Source organism: Triticum urartu, chromosome 2A (assembly GCF_056163025.1).
Source record: "Triticum urartu cultivar PI428250 chromosome 2A, HENAU_Tu73, whole genome shotgun sequence".
Classification (NCBI taxonomy): Eukaryota; Viridiplantae; Streptophyta; class Magnoliopsida; order Poales; family Poaceae; genus Triticum; species Triticum urartu.
Window position 1 is genome coordinate 48,561,824 of NC_141874.1, and position 21,196 is coordinate 48,583,019.

At 45.8% G+C, this 21,196-nt stretch overlaps 2 protein-coding genes across 10 annotated transcripts; both read right to left on the reverse strand.

Moving 5' to 3' along the window:
- Nucleotides 1-860: 860 nt before the first annotated feature.
- On the reverse strand, nt 861-2,742 carry LOC125534882 (uncharacterized). 3 transcript variants are annotated; one of them, XM_087539547.1, is made up of 3 exons: nt 2,153-2,742; nt 1,721-2,017; nt 861-901 (listed from the first exon to the last, which is right to left on the reverse strand). In XM_087539547.1, the coding sequence occupies exons 1-3, from the start codon at nt 2,661-2,663 to the stop codon at nt 861-863; spliced, it is 849 nt and encodes a 282-aa protein (XP_087395673.1). In that variant the 5' UTR covers nt 2,664-2,742. The 3 variants fall into 3 exon arrangements, with proteins under 3 accessions (XP_087395673.1, XP_087395672.1, XP_048553894.2); XM_087539546.1 differs by having other exon boundaries at nt 1,721-2,019; nt 2,149-2,663; XM_048697937.2 differs by having other exon boundaries at nt 1,721-2,016; nt 2,137-2,663.
- Nucleotides 2,743-10,858: 8,116 nt separating this feature from the next.
- On the reverse strand, nt 10,859-13,543 carry LOC125534881 (uncharacterized). 7 transcript variants are annotated; one of them, XM_087539548.1, is made up of 5 exons: nt 13,303-13,543; nt 12,811-13,224; nt 12,619-12,714; nt 12,234-12,534; nt 10,859-10,899 (listed from the first exon to the last, which is right to left on the reverse strand). In XM_087539548.1, exons 1-5 carry the CDS (start codon nt 13,474-13,476, stop codon nt 10,859-10,861), a joined length of 1,026 nt encoding a protein of 341 aa, XP_087395674.1. In that variant the 5' UTR covers nt 13,477-13,543. The 7 variants fall into 7 exon arrangements, with proteins under 7 accessions (XP_087395674.1, XP_087395678.1, XP_087395680.1 ...); XM_087539552.1 differs by lacking the exon at nt 12,619-12,714 and having other exon boundaries at nt 12,838-13,217; nt 13,335-13,543; XM_087539554.1 differs by lacking the exon at nt 12,619-12,714 and having other exon boundaries at nt 12,838-13,181; nt 13,320-13,543.
- Nucleotides 13,544-21,196: the final 7,653 nt, after the last annotated feature.

Here is a 21,196-nt window from a genome sequence, read left to right on the forward strand (position 1 = left end):
AGAGACAGTTGCCATGTGCGCTGCAAAAACACATGGCAACTAGCAGCTTACGTGTGGGAGAGGAGACGGGCGTGTGAGCGAGATGGCAAATGCCCACACACCAGCCCTTGTGCGTGACTGAAAACTGATGTGTGGGTGAACTGCTAAACGTCCACACACCGGCCTCTTCGTGTGGTAAAACGGATGTGTGGGCGAACTATGTCACACACCACACACACGCCTTGTCCTACGTGGCACAGAAAATTAGCCAGATTGTGTCAAGATTCGTGCATATAGTACTGGACGGTGATGGATGCGTGCGGTCGAGATGGTCAACGCCCACACGTGTGGGCGTTAACATTTCCGTATTTATTTTTTAAAGCTTTGTACTATTCTATCATAAGGCCTTTTCTGCTTTAAGGCCAGGAGTTAAGGACTCTAAAAACACAGAAAACAGCAAAACGAAAAACATGATCAATAGCTCACAGGAAGAACCCACTGCATTCTGCATTCTTCATTTCTAAAAGGAATGAAGGACCATCAGCTCATTGCAAAAGCTACTGCATTTTCCAGTTATGTGAAATGCACGATCCAAAAATATTGCAGGACCATCAACTTATTGCAAGTACCCTACGGTGAAACGCTTTGTCTATGAAGCCATGGCAATCCTATCATGAATGTTAGAGGAGGTACTACATTCCAGCATCACTATAAAATTGTTCAGCCATTGGTCGCAACACTTTCAGTAGTTCTGAATCGAGACCTGCTGAGTTTTCTGAATCTGTATTTATCCATCTATAGGCAAAAGTTGACGCCATCATATCCGAGGCAGCGAAACTTGTGAACAGGTGAACTGTCGGGACTCCCACTCTGATCTTCCTCTACTGTGCATTGACATCCGGGTATCGCAGCGCATCGTAGCCTGAATTAGCAGAAATTATGAGCGAGTTAGGCGGCTGACCAATAATCAATAACAAGATCAAGAAGAAACAACCTGAAACAATGTAATGTGCAAGGAACTAAAGGTTGTAAGGTACTACCTGAATTTTATTCACAGGTTAGAAATTAGTATCTTCTCTGCAAAAGGTGAAATGAGATGACCGAAATTGAGTTGGCCTTTTAGCTTCCATAATTTCTACTAGCGCCAAACATATGGAATGGACGAACGGAGTTATCTGAATCAAGAAGAGAAATGTCCAACTAGCTTTGATGAATCCACATGGCACCTACAATTTCCATCCAACTACTTTAACTTTTCTACATGACTACACCCAGGTTCTAACAGAATGTATCACAATATTACAGGCCATGTGCAGAAACAAGATTTGATTTACCACTGTTGGAACCTGAATTTTGTTCACAGGCTATTCAAGACAAGTAAAAAGGGGCTAAATCAAACGGATATCATCACCATCTTCTCTGCTAAGGCTGAAAAGAGATGAATCAACTGATTTGCGGTTTCAATTTCAGACCATCTTTTACTTATCTACTAGTACAAGATTGCAGCAGTTGCAGACACCTAACAGTTTCAGTTAACTGTTTTTCAGACTAAAACAGTTTCAGTAAATGAATCTAAAAAACAGACAATTTCAATAACTGTTTTTCAGACCACAACAGTTTCAGTAACCTGTTTGTCAGATTGTAACTGCTTTAGTAAGCTAAAATAAACCCCAAAAGAATACCGGTTTTCACTTGTTGCCACCATTAGGAAATATGTAGGGGCATGGAGAGAGGCTCTCACCAGGGGTCCCGGCCAGGAAGACGACAATCTCGAGGATCTCGCCGTCGCCGTAGCCGCCATGGGGCAGGTCGACGACGAGCGGGGTCAGCCTCCCGTAGCGGCCCGCTCGGACGCACATGGCGATGTTCGGGTCGTCCACGCCGGCAGCGACGCGGAACGCCAGGTCGTCCCTCAGGCGGAACACGGACCTCCCCTTGAACAAAAACAGGCGCCAGCCGTCGACCTCCTCGAGCGCCCGCACGAACAGGATATGCCGTCTGGGAGAACCGAATATGGCGGAGAGGCATCTTGGGCGAGTCCGCAGTTGAACCATTAACCATCTCACTCACTCAGCAAGCACAAATTTGGCAAGAAGCTGAGAGAAACTACTCATAACACAATCGCAATCACCGAAAGAAATTCAAGAAGCGGGTCATGGCGAGCTCACCGGAAGCGGACCAGGAATGTCAGGCATGCCCGCCTCTCTGACGGGGATGGGCTCGACGACCCAGTACATCATGGGGCTGGCGTCGTCGTCGACGCTGACGCCGGAGGAGTTCCAGGGGAGGTACTTGCCGTTGGCGCGGAGGTAGCGGCCGCCGACGTGGCGGAGCAGGACGACGTCGTCCTCGAAGCCCGACCCGACGGCCCGCCACATGATGGCCTCCACCTCCGGAAGGTCGTAGTCTCTCAGCTCCGCGCGGAGGCCTCTGTGGCCGAGCCGTGCCGGCCTGGCCGCGGCGGCGAGGTAGCGGCCGTAGGCGGCGCTGTGGAGGAGCAGGCGCTGGCCGTCACCGTCGCCATCGCCGTCTCCGCCGTGGTAGATGTGCACCGCCCACGCCGCGTTCATGGACGCGCGGCGCTCATGGAGCGTGACGCCCACCCCGTCGTCGGCGGCGTGGAGGTAGGTGCGCTGCACGAGGTTCCGCAGCCGCACGTGGTGCCCGTCGTGGAACAGGTCCATCGGTCGCCGGCGCCGGAGAGCTGAGGCGGTGGGCGCTGCGCGGTGGAGAGAGGGCGAGGGGTTCTTGGTTTCTTGGGACTCCGGCCGGCGAGGAAAGCTGTTGGTTGAGGCGGTTGCGTTGGGCGCCAAAGGCGATGTATTTCAAGGCGCAGCAGGTGCGGGCTTGCGGGCCGTGTCCTCTGCCCCATTTAATAAATACTTGCATTTGTGTTATTGTGGGGAGCCTAAATTGTAACCACTAAATGATTTTCCCCGCCGCGCGTTGCTGCGGGATTTTTAAGATTAATTTGAAATATGTTCTATACGAATAAAATGATCTAAATCAAAAGCTATTATTTTCAAAAGTAACTACATGTGAACAAAGAGTATGCATGTATGTTGGACTATTGGAGATGGAACAATTAAATTGGGGTATGCATGTGCTACAAAATAGTTTTAGTGGATGATAACGTGGCACATTTGGTGATGTGAAGGGCTGCATGTTGAGAGAATTAGACTTAGTGGGGATCAACTATTTATGTATTATAGATGCGGTTTATTCTATTAAACTTGCAATATCATGTGCCTTTCAAAAAAGGAAAAGGAAACACGTTTTCTGTTTTTTTCTTTCGCGAGAGGCACGATTTTACTTTCACGAGATGTACGGTTGTGCTTTCGCGGGAGTTACGCCCGTGTCTCTCGGAAACAGGAAAAAAAATGCTTTTTTTCCTTCCGTGAGAGACACGGTTTTGCTTTCATGAGAGGCACGATTATACTTTCGCGAGAATCACTGTCGTGCCTCTCGGAAATGAAAAAAAACGTATTTTCTGTTTTTTCTTTCCGCGAGAGGTACGGTTGTGCTTTCACGACAGGCATGTGCGTGCCTCTTTCGGAAAGGGAAAAAACCCGTGCTCCCGGGTCGGTTTTTTGTTCGATTTTTTTTGAGAAAAAAAGTTCGTGAAAAACTATCAACATGGGATTTAGTTTTGAAAATCTCGACGCGAGGAATCCAACGATGAAAACGGTTCAAGATTTAGACGCACAGTTTAAAAGATAAGTTGTTTTGAATAAATGGATCTACGAGAAAAAGGAAAACACCCAAGTTACGACAAATGACGTACATACAACGTGCCACTTGTCGCAACTTGGAAGGTGGGGGAGTGATCTTTATAACGAGTACTCCTTAATTAGTGATTTCTCGGGTTCCTATATGGCGCATAGGGCGCCGCCGAGCGACCTGGCACGCACCCCTGGCACGCTGGACGTTCGTATGTGCCGGCCCATATCCTATTTATTTTCTTTTCGTTTTTTGTTAGTTCTCTTTTTCTTTTTCTTTTTCCTTTTCTTTCTCTTTTCTTTTTTTATTTTCTCTTTCCTTTTTTATTTTTTTATTTTCTTTCCAAATTTGTGAACATTTTTTTATCAAATTCAGAAAATGTTCGTCAATGTGTAACAATGCTCAACGATTCAAAAAGTGTTCATAAAATTCCTTTTTTGTTCATCAAATTGAAAAAATGTTCATCAATATTCAAAATTTGCTCATCATATTCAAAAAATACTTATCAAATTCGAAATTTGTTCATTGATTTCAAAATTGTTCATCAAATTCAAAATTTGTTTATCAAATTCAAAAATTGTTCGTCGATTTCAAAATTTGTTTATAAAATTCAAAAGTTGTTCATCCATTTTTTCAGAAAAATATTCTTGAATACAAAATTTGTTCATCAAGTTAAAAAATGTTCGTCATATTCAAATTTTGTTCATGAAATTTTAAAAATGTACACCATTATTAAAAAATGTTCATATAAATTTGTTCGTCAAAATAAAAAAATCATTAAAATTTAAAAAATGTTCATTATTTTGAAATTACGAACATTGTTTTCAAAATTCACTTTTTGAAATTTTCAACTTTTCTAAATTACGAATTATTTTGAAGAAAAACGAGAAGCAAAAATAATAATAAAAACAAACTAAAAAAACTGGGGCGTTCAGCCCCGCTCATGGGCTGGCCCACTAGGGACGCACGGGAGCGGAGGGGTGCGCGCTGGCATGTTCGCCAGCGCGTCACACGCCATATGGGAGCACTCTGGTGGGTGACTCACTTAGGCTCTTCAAAATAGTTTAGCTAAATTCAACACATGTGTATGGTTCTTCTTCTCCCGAAGCATTGTCGGAATGTCGATGTGTGAAAAGTTCAGGTAGAGAGACCATGCCTCGGATTTATGTGAGCTCATATTATTTTACTGCAAACACAAATAATATATACATGGGATGCATGAGCATGGAAACTAGCAAATGCATGAATATAAGTGATTGTCGAGTTCAGTGGCGGAGCCACCGCCCAGCGACCCTGGGCACTTGCCCGGGCTCGCTAGGCCTCGACAGCAGCGATCGATCCAAATTAATGAAGCGCTAAACATGTTCAGTAGCTTGTTTACCCGGGCAAAAATCAATTGGGCCTTCGATTCTCATATTTTCACGGCCCAACAGCAGTCTGCAGCCCATGCGGATATAGAAGACACGCGAGGGAATACGTGGGATGTACGCTCGATCGCTAAAACTCATTGTCTCTTCGTTTCCACACAAGCGGCGAGCGTAGGGACTGGCGGCTGGCGCTAAAGCCCTAGACGGCTAGACCCACGGCCGGCGGCAAACGGACGCAAGGCGCACCAGGAAGTCTACTCGTCCGGTCGTCCCTCAACCCCCTCCTTCCTCTCATTCGGCTTCGTTCGGTAAGAAACAGATAATCCTCCATCAGAATTAGGGTTAGCCGGCTAGGGATCCCTCGTCTCTGAATAATTTGTTCTTGCAAAATTAATTGGAAGGAGAGCTTCGTGCGCCAGCTCACATCTCATTGCATTTCTCTAAGTAGAGAAAAGAAAACAGATTACAGATTACTCTGTGCTTATTTTCAGGTCAGGGCCTCCGAAAGTTTTGATCCTCATATAATTTTTCTCATGTATAAGTATTTATTTCAGGCAATTAATCTGTAGTAGAACTAAATAACTAGCAAATGTTTTGTACATCTGATTTGTATTGGAGAAATTTGTTTGTCATGTTCGTTTAACCCTATCTTAAATTTAGGGAATTTTTCATTGGGAACGATCATGAATTCGTGACTAGAGATAAATTTTCTTTGTTCGCTGCTGGAAACTAGAAAATCGAAGTATATAAGAAGAGGGCAACTTGTATTCATGCAGTATTTATTACTTTCTAGTTGCTTACTCGGAATGCAATATTTCTTTGATGCAAGTAGTTTAGTACTGTGAACTTGTTACTTCTTGTAGCTCATTTATTATTTACTTGTTTAACAACTAACTTCAAACTTTACCATTAAATTTCATATATGAGGAGGTCGAGCAAACATTGAAAATGTGAAATGTGAATGGTGTGCAACATGAAATAGAAGTGGAGGCACAACCACCTCGTAACATTGCCAATGACTTTAATCCAAATGAGATTGAGGGTGATTCATGAAAGAAGAAACAATTTTTTGAGTATCCACCTAATATTCAAGACCAACTAAGAAGAGCATATGTATTGAAGGGCCCAATGCAACCAGATTTGTCTAAATTTCCTCATACTGAATTTGGAAGTTTACCGCAATGAGCTCTCAGAAGGGGCATTTGCCTCGTGATTTTCTTTAGTGCACTGTTGGTACTGTTCCTTCCGACCATCTCTATTCTTGCAAGCTTTCGATTTTGAGTATATTCACATCTCACAACTTAATTTATTTTAATTGCGAATCTTTTTTTATATTTTAGTGCCTTCTAGGAATTTGGCAACATGGCGAGTTTGCCTCTATGCAAGATTCATTTTATGTTTTTCTTTTGGCAAAAATGAACAAGTGAGAGATGCTTTTGATCGCGGTGGAAGAAATTGCACAATCACATTTGGTGACATATGGTATGGATAGCTTTAATTTGTTGGCAACATGGTGAGTTTGCCTCTATGCAAGGTTGGTTATGTATCTTTTGTTGTCATGTCTCAACTTTATTTGGTCTATGAAGTGGATATTGATATATTAGCTCACTTTAAAATTTAATTTTGTATGACAATTATGGCTATGTTTTCACTTCATTATTAATGAAGATTTGTGATTTGAAAGTTTGGTGGTAATATTATATGTTGTGTATCGAAATACCTGATTTTTTATTTCAAGATTATACACATAGTCTCAACTTGTCCAGGCTCCACAAAAATTCTGGCTCCGCCACTGGTCGAGTTGTTGTGTATCCAAATGCTTCATGTGGTGAGTGCACCAAACTTCCCTGGCCTATTAAACCTTGAGAACTAGCTTTTTTTTAAACGAATCCACCCGTTTGCATTACTCTGTGGACGAAGCTGACTCACTCGCCACTAACACTTGTACATCAAGGGTTACATGTTCTACGCTTAACACCTCATACATAGTCATGGAATGTCCATACTTGCTAATACATGGGCTACTCTGTTGTGGAGAAGTCTAGGCCCCGATGAAAAAGCGAGCATCCTAGTCACCTGTAGCCGAAGGCATGACATCCAGCAATAAAGACACTAAAGATACCAATTCTGAAACAACAACAGAGGTTAGGCGATTATGCAGGTTAGATTCAATATTGAAACGCACAACATCTGCCAACAAACTGCCCAATCGAGTGGGAGAAGAGGCAGGGGAAGGAAGAGGTTAGTGGAGCAGATGTATGAGCAACAACATGAGAACTTGGAAAAAAAAATGATATCTCAAATGCATGCGCAACAACAGTTGACGACGAACTCATGAACCCTGCACGTTTTTTTAAAGGAGGATAGACCCCCGGCCTCTGCATCTGGACGATGCATGCAGTCATCTTATTAATTATTCACAAAGCCCATACAAAATAATACATCAGTCAGCCTGGAGCCATCATCTAGGCAACACCTGTTGCTACTCCTATCGCATTGATGAAAGTGTGCCAAATAACCGGGCCTAATACCATACGGACATTGCACCAAACCCTAACATCTAAAGCCGGATGCCCCAACCCAGCCACACACCGGGACTGGGTCCCATACTGGACCGACGCACTCTCAGAGGCTGCCGCCGCCATCTTCCACCGGTCCATCTCTAGAGCAGAAACTGACCCATCGACCTTGCCTGGCCTGCCATCGACACCACCACGACGCCAGACAACTCCACCATCCTGCACGTATCCGTCCACACGCGCCCGTCGCCGAACCTCCGACACACCATGCCACCGGGATCCACCGTCGGCCTTGCGGTGGATGAGACACCACTCTTCCGCTTGTCCCGTCCAACTAACACTTGCTCCAAAACAATGCCCTCAGGAGGGAACGACATCAAAGGTACCATCATCGTCCGATCCAGTAGATCCAAATCTAGGATTTCCCCCGGAGCATCACGAGTGGGGTGCCACGACCTGCAACAACGATGCCTCGAGAAGGGAACGACATCATAGACGCCGCCATCGTTCTCCATGACCGAAGTCTCAGCGCGATTTTCACCGGAAGTCACATCCCCCAACCTCGTAGCTGGCTGGAACCGAACGGAGCCTCGCCATGGAGACGAGGGCCGTTGTCGGCACGCCGGCAGGGAGCCTCCAGTCACCCCTCACCGGCCGGCCAAGGCCGTACCGAGACGGAACTGGACAGGGCGCCAGATCCGCAACCATCGGAGCCACTCATGCGCCTGCGACCGCCACACCGCCAGCCATGTAGGTTCCCATCGCCGCCGCGCAACAGGGGCGCTGCCCTGACTGCGCCTCGACCTCCCCACATGAGACGCTGCCTCTGCCTCACAGGATCTGCCGCGGCGACCACCCGCCCTGGATCTGCAGTGCAAGGCCCCGACGGCAGCGGCGGCTGGGGATGGAGGAGCGGGGAGGGGCTGGCGGCGTGGGATCTGGGGCCCCTGGCGCCGCCCGAGGGGAGGCGACGTGAGGGGGAGGGGAGATGCGAGGAGGCCGGTGGTAGTAGGGTTGTAAGTAGTTGCCTGCACGTGTTAGGACAAAAGCTATTTTTTGTTGCAGTGGGATTTGAGTGTTGATTGTTTTGCATAAAAAGGAGCACTTGGAAACAGGAGCACATAAACTTGTTGAGAAAAAAATTATATTATGTGTCAGTTATGGCTATATATAAGCAGTTCATGGCATATTTTTGACCTTTTGGTTTTGCCTAGCAGAGAAGGTGTAAGTTGTTGTGAACCAGCAAACTGAAGAAATCCCCAGACTGTGCTTTGGTGATGTGGCACTTGATACAAATTTTCCTTCTCCTAATGATCTAGGTTCAGATGATCCGACAGTGTTTACCCATTTGTTTACGGGTCCAAAATTGTCTTTGAGAAAGAGCCAGGCCAATCTGGCACTAGGGGCTATTTCTTGTTGAAGCTTCAGACTATTCTAGCATAAAACATTTGTTGCTTTAAGTCCAAGTTAAGGACTCTAAAAAGACGCAAAGACGCTAAAAGCAACATGCGCGATAACCCAACCCCTCTCCTCTCCCGCGACCGCGCCGCCCCCGCGGGTGGCCGGCCGCGCCCAGCCTTCTCCTCCGCACGCCTCTCCCGTCCCCTTCCTCTCTGCCGCCGTCGCCGGCGCCCGCTGCGGGCCTGGCCCGAGCGACGCTGGTGGCGGCGGCCCCCTGGCTTTTCCCCTCTCGGGTGTCCGCCGGCGCGGGACGGGGCGACCCCGGGTGGTGCTTCTAGGCGGCGGCGGTCCAGCACGGCGACGGGGGCTCCTGGCGCGAGCGGGGGCGGACTTCTGGATGGTGGCGTCGCCGTTGGCGGCAGGGAGACGTGGCGGTGCGGTCTAGCGGCGCCCGCTCGGCCCAGATCTGGGCCCTTCGGGCCCCATCTGGGCCTGGGCGGGGCGGCAGCGGGGTGGGTCTGCTTCATGGCTTCCGGGAGGCGGGGGAGAGGCGATGAGCGGCAGGGTGCTGGCGGCGCCATCGCCGGCTTGCTGCAGCGTGGCGGCGGGGCTTAGCGGGCCCGTTTCGGGCCTGGCCGGGCCAGGGGTGGCCTGGCATGCCCTGCTGCCGCGTCCGAACGGCTACCACGACGGTGCCAGAGGCTCTGGCCTCCCGCACGACGGCAGTGGAGGTGGTTTCCTCTCGTTCGGCTTCGGTGCTGCTTCTCCCTCCGCGGGACGCTTCTCTCCGGTCCTCTTGGCCTCGCGGTGGTGTTCGCAGTGAGGTGGCATGGGTGACGGCGCAACCGTGATGGCGCATGGTGGTGGGCGGCGGTCTGGCTGGCCGGCTCCGGTCCATTGGGCGATGGGAATTGGAGTATGGGAGAAATCCTTGCTGGTCTTTGGCCCCGATGCGGTGACACCTGCGGGTGCCACCATTCCTTCCTGGAGAGTGTCGGTGATATCCATCCCCCACCTCCCTCCGCGTGCCGGGAAAACCCTAGGACATGTCCGGGCAGCAGCGTTGTCGGCGTCGCTTTCCTTCTTGGAGGCGCTGTTTTGTACGTGGTGGTCCGGAGCCTCGGGTTGTAGTGGGTTGTCGCTGGTGGGCGTAGCGGTGGCGGGTCATCCGCGCTCTGTCGAGCTGTCGTTGTTGGCATTTGCTTCTTCTTCTTTTTTCTTTTGAGCTTGTTGTGCTGTTCGCCCCAGCGATCCTGTATCGGTGTTGGTTGCTTTCGAATACAAAGGGGGGGGGGGAACCCCTTTTTCGGTAAAAAGACACAAAACAGTAGAACGATAAACATGATCAACAGCTCAAAGGAACAACCTACTGCATTCTGCATTCTTCATTTCTAAAAGGAACGAAAAAACATGATCAGCTAATTGCAAAAGCTACTGCATTTTCTAGTTACGCGAAATGCATGATCCAAAAAAATTGCAGGACCATCAACTCATTGCAAGTACCCTACATTGAAACGCTTTGTCTACGAAGCCGTGGCAATCACATCACACGATGAATGTCAGAAGGGCTACTACATTCCAGCATCACTACAAAACTGTTCAGCCATTGGTCGCAACACTTTCAGTAGTTCTAGAGCTGCTGAGTTTTCTGAATCTGTATCTATCCATCTATAGGGCTATATAGGGCTACTACGTTCCAGCATCACTACAAAACTGTTCAGCCATTGGTCGCAACACTTTCAGTAGTTCTAGAGCTGCTGAGTTTTCTGAATCTGTATCTATCCATCTATAGGCAAAAGTTGAAGCCATCATATCCGAGGCAGCGAAACTTGTGAACAGGTGAACTGTCGGGACTCCCGCTCTGATGTTCCTCTACTGTGCATCGATATCCGGGTATCGCAGCGCATCGTAGCCTGAATTAGCAGAAATTATGAGCGAGTTAGGCGGCAGACCAATAATCAATAACAAGATCAAGAAGAAAACAAACTGAAGCAATGTAATGTGCAAGGAACTACAGATTTTATACACTATTGTAAGGTACCACCTGAATTTTATTCACAGGTTAGAAAATTAGTATCTTCTCTGCAAAGGTGTAATGAGATGACTGACTTGATTTGGCTTTTTAGCTTCCATAATTTCTACTGGCGTCAGATGTTACAAAATGGAAAAATTAAATTATATATGTATCAAGGACATAAATGTGCAAGTAGCTTGATAAATCCACATGGCACCTACTGTTTCCATCCAATTACTTTTACTTTTCTACCAGACTACAACAGTTTCAGACAACTCCCAAGTCTGAACAAAACATATCATAATATCCTTTTTCCATGCACGACAAACAGAAAGTAAGACTCCAAATATCATGTTAATGCAGAAAAATAGTATGTACACCAACATCTGTTCACTAAAGTAAGTGAAATGAGATGACTGAAATTGATTTGGCCTTTTAGCTTCTATAATTTCTACTAGCGGCAAACATATGGAATGGACGAACTGAATTATCTGAATCAAGAACAGAAATGTCCAACTAGCTTTGATAAATCCACATGACACCTACAGTTTTCAACCAACTACTTTTACTTTTCTACTGGATTACACCAGTTTCAGACAACTCCTAGGTTGTAACAGAATGTATCACAATATTACAGGTCATGTACAAAACCTGAAGGGTCTGTCTAGGACACATCTAGATGTGATTTTCACTCTGTTTGTGGTCTATTTTTTTGTCCTAGTTTTTTTTGTTTCTTGTTGATGCATTATATACTTGTGGGAGGTTAGATGTGACATCCTTAAAAAACATCTAGATGTGAATTAGACAAACTGAAACCTGAATACAAATCATGTGCAGAAACAAGATTTTAGTTCCCACTGTTGGAGCCTGAATTTTGTTGACAGGTTATTCAACGCAACTAAAATGGGCTAAATCAAACTGATATCACCATCTTCTGTGATATCAAATACTTATCTACAAGATTACAACAGTTATCTGAAACTGTTTAATAGATTCAGATCATCTAATTGTGAATCATCTGATTTGGGGTTTCAATTTCAGATCATCTTTTACTTATCTACAAGATTGCAACAGTTGCAGACACCTCACACTAACAGTTTCAGACTTGAACAGATTCAGATAACTGTTTTTCAGACTAGAACAAATTCAGTAAACTGTTCTTCAGACCACAGCAGTTTCAGTAAACACTATACCAAAGTGTGAACGTCGTGGATAACAAATGCTCTCACTCACCAAGGGTCCCGGCCAGGAAGACGACGATCTCGAGGGTCCCGCCATAGCCACCGTCGGGCAGGTCGACGACGAGCGGGGTGAGCCTCCCGTAGCGGCCCGCTCGGACGCACATGGCGATGTTCGGGCCGTCCACGACGACGAGGTCCGCCAGGTTGCCTCTCAGGCTGAACGCGGACCTCCCCCTGAACCAGAACTGGCGCCAGCTGTTGACCTCCTCGGGGTAGTACCCGTCCTCGAGCGCCCGCACGAACCGGATGCGCCGTCCGGGAGAAGTGAATATGCCGGAGAATCTTGGGTGAGCCTGCAGTTCAGTCCATGTCGATCAGCAACTGCAATTCGCTCAATCGATAGGAGCAATTCAAGAAGCGGGTCATGGCGAACTCACCGGGCCATGATTGGCAGGCATGCCCGCCTCTTCTGGGATGGGCTCGACGCCTCTGATCTGCCGTTCCGCCACCCGTGGCGTGAATCTTGGGCGAGTCTGCAGTTGAACCATTAGCCATGGTTATGTTCGGGAGATCAAGAACTGCTCTCACTCAGGAAGCACAAATTTGGCAAGAAGCTAGAGAACTGCAACTGAAAGAAACGGGTCAGGCGAGATCACCGGAAGCGGGCCAGGAATGGCAGGCATGCCCGCCTCTCTCAAGGGGATGGGCTCGACGACCCAGTACATCATGGAGCTGGCCTTGTCGTCGACGGTGACGCCGGTGGAGTTCCAGGGGAGGTACTTGCCGTTGCCGCGGAGGTAGTGGCCGTCGCCGTGGCGGAGCAGGACGACGTCGTCCGCGAAGCCCGACCCGACAGCCCGCCACTTGATGGCCTCCACCTCCGGCTGATCGTAGTCGCGCAGCTCCGTGCAGAGGCCGTTGTGCCCTGGCCGCGCCGGCCTGTCCGTGGCGGCGAGGTAGCGGCCGTAGGCGGCGCTGTGGAGGAGCAGGTACGGGCCGCCTCCGTCGTCGGAGCCATCGCCGTCTCCGCCGTCGCCGTCGCCGTCGCCGTCTCCGGAGCCGGAGACGGAGACGACGCCGGAGCTGGCGCGGGAGCCGGCGCGGGAGACGAAGCCGGAGATTTCGCCGGAGCCATCGCCGTCTTCTCCGTTGTAGATGTGCACCGCCCACGCCGCGTTCATGGAGGCGCGGAGCTGGCTGAGGGTGACGCTCTCCCCGTCGTCGGCGGCGTGGAGGTAGGTGTCCTGCACGCGGCTCCGCAGCCGCACGTGGTGCCCGTCCTGGAATAGGTCCATCGGTCGTCGGCGCCGGAGGGCGGATGCGGTGGGCTGCTGCGCGGTGGGGAGAGGAGGGCCGGGGTTCTTGGTTTCTTGGGACTCCGGCGAGGAAGGCTGTTGGTTGAGGTGGTTGCGTTGGGCGCCAAAGGCGATGTATTTGAAGGCGCGGCAGGTGCGGGCTTGCGGGCCGTGTCCTCTGCCTGCACAGGCCCGCGCGCGAGCCGCTTCCTTTGTCTCCCGGTGTGGTGTTCTGCCGTCCTGCTTTGCTATCCACATTGTGTTAGTCTGATTTCATTTACTCAACCTTTTAGTATATTTGAGCATGCCTTGTGTAGCTAACTGTGATGTGTAGTTATTCAATTGTTCCATAATTGTGTGATGTGAGATGGAGTTATCCTGTCCTAGCCTAACGCCATGCATTAGTAGAAACCAGAGATTTGGTCACAGCTCAATATACACATTAGTCCCGGTTGCATTACAAACCGGGACTAATGTAAGCATTAGTCCCGATTCGAGCGGCTAAAGGCATTAGTCCCGGTTCAAATAAGACCTTTAGTCCCAATTTGAGACACGAACCGGGACTAAAGGGTGCGATGCCCTTTAGTCCCGGTTTGAGACATGAACCGGGACTAATTAAAGGGCGCCTTTAGTCCCGGTTCGTGTCTTAAACCGGGGCTAAAGGGCTTCATGTCTCAAACTCTACCCCCTGTATCGCCAAACAAAAGAAAATCATAAAAACTCCAAAAAATAAAATCCTTCGAGATGTAGTTATATTACTACATCTACTAGTTAGGAAAATTAAAAAACTTCAATTGGACATGTTTTGCAAAAACGTGTTATGAAAAAGTAAAACGGCTATAATTTTTTGCATACGATGTCGGGAAAAACGTATAATATATCAAAATGTTTAGCACGAAAATCCGTATCTGATTTTGACCGCCATAGGCTGTTTTGCAAATTTTTAGAATCCTCAAATTCTAAAAGAACAAAAGTTATGCTCAAATTTTAGTTTTTTTGAATTCTAGTTAAATCTGGTCAAACTATGGTCAAACTACTTATTCAAGAAGTATTAGTGATAATAAATAATTATTCAAGAATATTAGTGTTAGTAAATAATTATTCTAGTTTTTTGAATTTTGGTCAAATCTGGTCAAACTACTTATTCAAGAAATATTAGTGTTACTAAATAATTATTGTTTTTTAGAATAATAGTTTCAAACTCAAACAGTGAAACGTGTGACTTCATGTTGAAGCTAAACTCCTGAGGGTTAATAGGATTGACATCTTACTATTATCAGGAAAACAACAAGTGGAGACTTGGAAACGAGGGGAATAGAACCCGAAAGTTAAGCGTGCTCAGGCTGGAGTAGTGAGAGGATGGGTGATCGGCCGGGAAGTTAGATGATTTGGAATGATGAAGGGTGATTAGAGATTAGAGGTTAAATTGAGAAGTGATGAGGAAGAGGTGATTAGAGATTAAATTGTAAAATAATTCAGAAATTTGAAAATCGGGAAAAATTCAATTTTTTTTCGTAAAATTTTCTTTAGTCCCGGTTGGTGTTGGACTAAAGATGGAGCTCCAGACAACGGCCACGTGAAGGGCCTTTGGTCCCGGTTCGTAACAGAACCAGGACTAGGGAGGGGGGGGGGGCTTTAGTACCGACCCTTTAGTCCCGGGACAAATGGGTCTTTTTTTACTAGTGATGCAGGCGTAGTCACCCTGAATCCGATCAAAGTTTTGGTTCAGGAACTCTTTCAGCTCCTCTAGCGCCATGTAGACACCTGATCGATCTTGTTCCTTTTGCTCTACCCCATGTTTTAATAACATGGAGTCACTTTCAAAAGTAGATACCAATGATTTCTCTCGACATGGCAGCTAGGCACCACGAGTAGAAGCCACTATTTTAGGGTGAAGAGGTTTTATTAGATTCTCCAACCTTGACATGCCTAAATTGATCCCTTATGATCATGGATTACATCATCATAGCCACCACTATTCGTTTGAACATGAAAGGCCCCTCAATGTTCATCTCCAGCGCTCTGTGTCGAGGTGGTTTCCACTATTCTTGACATGTTTTCTTGAGCCCCTTTTCCTTCAAGAAAGCATGATAATATTCATTAGTCTGTTTAATAATAGTGTAATATATAACATCATTACTTTACCATCCTCTCTGATTTTATTCCTCTCATTCCACCACTACCACAAGAGTACTATAACCTTATTGTTTTCTTCTTTTTCTAGCTTTGGAACTTTATTTATAAATTCTACAACACATTGTTTCGTTACCAGATTCCTTCCCATGCTTCCCATTCGTAGCATTTCCCATATTTGAGCCACTCTTTTACATTTGAGAAAGAAGTGGCCGCTATCTTTAAAGGTTTGCTTACAGTTGATACGTCTCCATCGTATCTACTTTTTCAAACACTTTTGACCTTGTTTTGGACTCTAACTTGCATGATTTGAATGGAACTAACCCGGACTGACGCTGTTTTCAGCAGAATTGCCATGGTGTTATTTTTGTGCAGAAATAAAAGTTCTCGGAATGACTTGAAACTTCACGGAGAATATTTTTGGAATTTATAAAAAATAATGGCAAAAGAATCAACATCAGGGGGCCCACACCTTGTCCACTAGGGTGGGGGGCACGCCCCCTGTCTCGTGGGCCCCCTGATGCTCCACCGACCTCAACTCCAACTCTATATATTCACGTTCGGGGTGAAAAAAATCAGAAAAAGGATTCATCGTGTTTTACGATACGGAGCCACCGCCAAGCCCTAATCTCTCTCGGGAGGGCTGATCTGGAGTCCGTTCGGGGCTTCGGAGAGGGGAATCCGTCGCCATCGTTATCATCAACCTTCCTCCATCACCAATTTCATGATGCTCACCGCCGTGCGTGAGTAATTCCATCGTAGGCTTGCTGGACGGTGATGGGTTGGATGAGATTTATCATGTAATTGAGTTAGTTTTGTTAGGGTTTGATCCCTAGTATCCATTATGTTCTAAGATTGATGTTGCTATGACTTTGCTATGCTTAATGCTTGTCACTAGGGCCCGAGTGCCATGATTTCAGATATGAACCTAGTATGTTTCCATGAATATATGTGAGTTCTTGATCCTATTTTGCAAGTCAATAGTCACCTACTATGTGTTATGATCCGTTAACCCCGAAGTGACAATAATCAGGACAATTATCGGTGATGACTATAGTTTGAGGATTTCATGTATTCACTAAGTGTTAATGCTTTGTTCCGGTACTCTATTAAAAGGAGGCCTTAATATCCCTTAGTTTCCAATAGGACCCCGCTGCCACGGGAGGGTAGGACAAAAGATGTCATGCAAGTTCTTTTCCATAAGCACGTATGACTATATTCGGAGTACATGCCTACATTACATTGATGAATTGGAGCTAGTTCTATGTCACCCTATGTTATAACTGTTACATGAGGAAACACGTCCGACATAATTATCCATCACAGATCCATTGCCTACGAGCTTTTCACATATTGATTTCTGCTTAGTTACTTTTCCGTTGCCACTGTTACAATCACTACAAAACTAATACTATTACCTTTGCCACAGTTACCGTTACTTCCATATTACTTTGCTACTAAATACTTTGTTGCAGATATTAAGTCTTTCAGGTGAGGTTGAACTGACAACTCAACTATTAATACTTGAGAATATTCTTTGGCTCCCTTTGTGTCGAATGAATAAATTTGGGTTGAATACTCTATCCTTGAAAACTGTTGCGATCCCCTATACTTGTGGGTTATCAACAGTACAGTTAACCCTTCTCTACTTCAGCTCCTCTATTTATCAAATAATTGATCAATGCCAAGGAATCATGGCCTAATCTCTATATGAAGAAGTACTTTAAATGATTTGGGCATCATGCTATCCATATCTTTCTTCAATTTACTTCATGTTCTGCATTCTTCCTTGACGATCCAAGTACATATCCCTCTTTGGCTTCTCCTCTTTCCTTCCTCCACATAGACATGGTATGATGTTTTTATTGAAAATAAACCTTTTGTATCAGCATGACAAGCAGGTTCATCATCGTAGTCTATACCAATTGGTATAGCTACGTTAAGTGTATATGTGTGTGCCTCTTATACAAGACCGTAGTCATAGTTGAGTAAGGCCTAGGCCCATGTAATCCTGTGTATCTATCTTACTCTCAATATAGAAATGGTTTGGATCCTTTCTTTCTTACACATTACGAAAAATGGTAGTGGAGCCAACTCTAGTTCCTATTCTACTAGCCGTGGGAGAGGTGATTCAGATGAAACCTTCTAGTCAAGCGACATCCACGTCGCCATCCCATCCCATTTTAGCCATCAACATGTAGGAGTTTCTCTCCAGCAAACTCATTGGTGTGTCCTTGGCGTCTGCATCTAATGCGCTCTCCCTGCTCCCCAACAAGGTCTAGGCACTCTCACTTGCTCTCGAGAACCTCCCCTACTCTCCAAAACGTTCTTGGCGCTTTATTTGATCTCCAACATTAAGATCCTCTCATCTGCTTTCTAGCAGCTAACTAACTTGTGTTGCTTCTATGTTTTCGAGCTGTGAGCCTAGTATTGTGATGTTGTTCTTGTCTGTTGTTGTTTACAACTGCTATCCGATTGGGTGCTTTCCAACTTGTCTTCTCAGTAAGTCAATCCATGATGCTAGTTTATTTGTTCATATCTGCTGGACAGATTTTTTTCTTCCCAGTGAAGGAAATACATGTTGCTTTGTCCTAGCAACCACGGCAAGGAACATTTTTGGTAGTATGACCATTTAAATTAAGCTTGATGGTTCAAATAACAAGGAATGTGCATTTTAGCCTGATTATCTTGAGGTTGTCTGGTTTCGCCTCTCACTTGACAGATGACACGCTTAATTCAAATGATGATGCAACTAGGAAGTCCTGGCAAAAGATCGACGATTAAGTGATGGGAGTTTTAGTTCCGGGTGTTGATCCGTGCCCCCAAATGAGTGATACGTCTCGAACGTATCTATAATTTTTGATTGCTCCATGCTATATTATCTACTGTTTTGAACTATATTGGGCTTTATTTTCCACTTCTATATTATTTTTGGGACTAACCTATTAACCGGAGGCCCAGCCCAGAATTGCTGTTTTTTTGCCTATTTCAGTGTTTCGGAGAAACAGAATATCAAACGGAGTCCAAACGGAATAAAACATTCGGGAACGTGATTATCTCACCGAACGTGATCCAGGAGACTTGGACCCTACTCCAAGGAGTCAAAGAGGAGGTCATGAGGGTGGGGGGTGCCCCCCCTAGGGCGCGCCCCCTGCCTCGTGGGCCCCTTGGAGCTCCACCGACGTACTCCTTCCTCTTATATATACCTACGTACCCCCAAACGATCAGAACAGGAGCCAAAAACCTAATTCCACCGCCGCAACTTTCTGTATCCACGAGATCCCATCTTGGGGCCTGTTCCGGAGCTCCGCCGGAAGAGGGCCGTCATCACGGAGGGCTTCTACATCATCATAGCCTCTCCGATGAAGTGTGAGTAGTTTACCTCAGACCTTTGGGTCCATAGTTAGTAGCTAGATGGCTTGTTCTCTCTTTTTGGATCTCAATACAAAGTTCTCCCCCTCTCTTGTGGAGATCTATTCGATGTAATCTTCTTTTTGCGGTGTGTTTGTTGAGACCGATGAATTGTGGGTTTATGATCAAGTCTATCTATGAATAATATTTGAATCTTCTCTGAATTCTTTTATGTATGATTGGTTATCTTTGCAAGTCTCTTCGAATTATCCGTTTGGTTTGGCCAACTAGATTGGTAGTTCTTGCCATGGGAGAAGTGCTTAGCTTTGGGTTCGATCTTGCGGTGTCCTTTCCCAGTGACAGAAGGGGCAGCAAGGCACATATTGCATCGTTGCCATCGAGGATAACAAGATGGGGTTTATTTCATATTGCATGAATTTATCTCTCTACATCATGTCATCTTGCTTAAGGCATTACTCTGTTTTTAACTTAAATACTCTAGATGCATGCTGGATAGCGGTCGATGAGTGGAGTAATAGTAGTAGATGCAGAATCGTTTCGGTCTACTTGTCACGGACGTGATGCCTATATACATGATCATGCCTAGATATTCTCATAACTATGCTCAATTCTGTCAATTGCTCAACAGTAATTTGTTCACCCACCGTAGAATACTTATGCTCTTGAGAGAAGCCACTAGTGAAACCTATGGCCCCCGGGTCTATTCTCATCATATCAATCTCCACCACTTTAATCTTGTTTTGCTTTTTTACTTTGCCTTTACTATTTACTTTGCATCTTTATACCAAAAATACCAAAAATATTATATCTATCAGATCTCACTCTCGTAAGTGACCGTGAAGGGATTGACAACCCCTAATCGTGTTGGTTGCGAGTAGCTATCGTTTTGTGCAGGTACGAGGGACTTGAGCGTGACCTCCTACTGGATTGATACCTTGGTTCTCAAAAACTGAGGGAAATACTTATGCTACTCTGCTGCATCATCCCTTCCTCTTCGGGGAAAACCAACGCAAGCTCAAGACGTAGCAATGAGTCTTGAGCATCACACTTCATCTAATGAGATATGGAAGTACTTTGAGCAGCGCTACCTTCACCCTGGTGGTGCACTTCATTTTTCCTTGTTGCAGAATTTACACAACACTCAGTAAAAAGAAGACATGTCCAGGGAAGAGTACGATGGGTCCTTCACTTGAAGGAAATACGCCCTAGAGGCAATATTAAAGTTGTTATTTATATTTCCTTATATCATGATAAATGTTTATTATTCATGCTAGAATTGTATTAACTGAAAACTTAATACATGTGTGAATACATAGACAAACAGAGTGTCACTAGTATGCCTCTACTTGACTAGCTTGTTAATCAAAGATGGTTAAGTTTCCTAGCCAAGTAGCCATGGACAAGAGTTGTCATTTGATGAATGGGATCACATCATTAGAGAATGACGTGATTGACTTGACCCATCCGTTAGCTTAGCGCTATGATCGTTTAGTTTGTTGCTAATGCTTTCTTCATAACTTATACATGTTCCTATGACTATGAGATTATGCAATTCTCGAATACCAGAGGAACACTTAGTGTGCTATCAAACATCACAACCTAACTGGGTGATTATAAAGATGCTCTACAGGTGTCTCCAATGGTGTTTGTTGAGTTGTCATAGATCGAGATTAGGATTTGTCACTCCGATTGTCAGAGAGGTATCTCTGGGCCCTCTCTGTAATGCACATCACTATAAGCCTTGCAAGCAATGTGACTAATGAGTTAGTTACGGGATGATGCATTACGGAACTAGTAGAGAGACTTGCCGGTAACGAGATTGAACTAGGTATTGAGATACCGACGATCGAATCTCGGGCAAGTAACATACCGATGACAAAGGGAACAACGTATGTTGTTATGCGGTTTGACCGATAAAGATCTTTGTAGAATATGTAGGAGCCAATATGAGCCTCTAGGTTCCGCTATTGGTTATTGACCGGAGAAGTTTCTCAGTCATGTCTACATAGTACTCGAACCCGTAGGGTCCGCACGCTTAACGTTCGATGACGATCAGTATTACGAGTTTATGTGTTTTGACGTACCGAAGGTAGTTCAGAGTCCCGAATGAGATCACGGACATGACGAGGAGTCTCGAAATGGTCGAGACATAAAGATTGATATATTGGAAGGTTATATTCGGACACCGGAAGGGTTCTGAAAAATACTTGATACA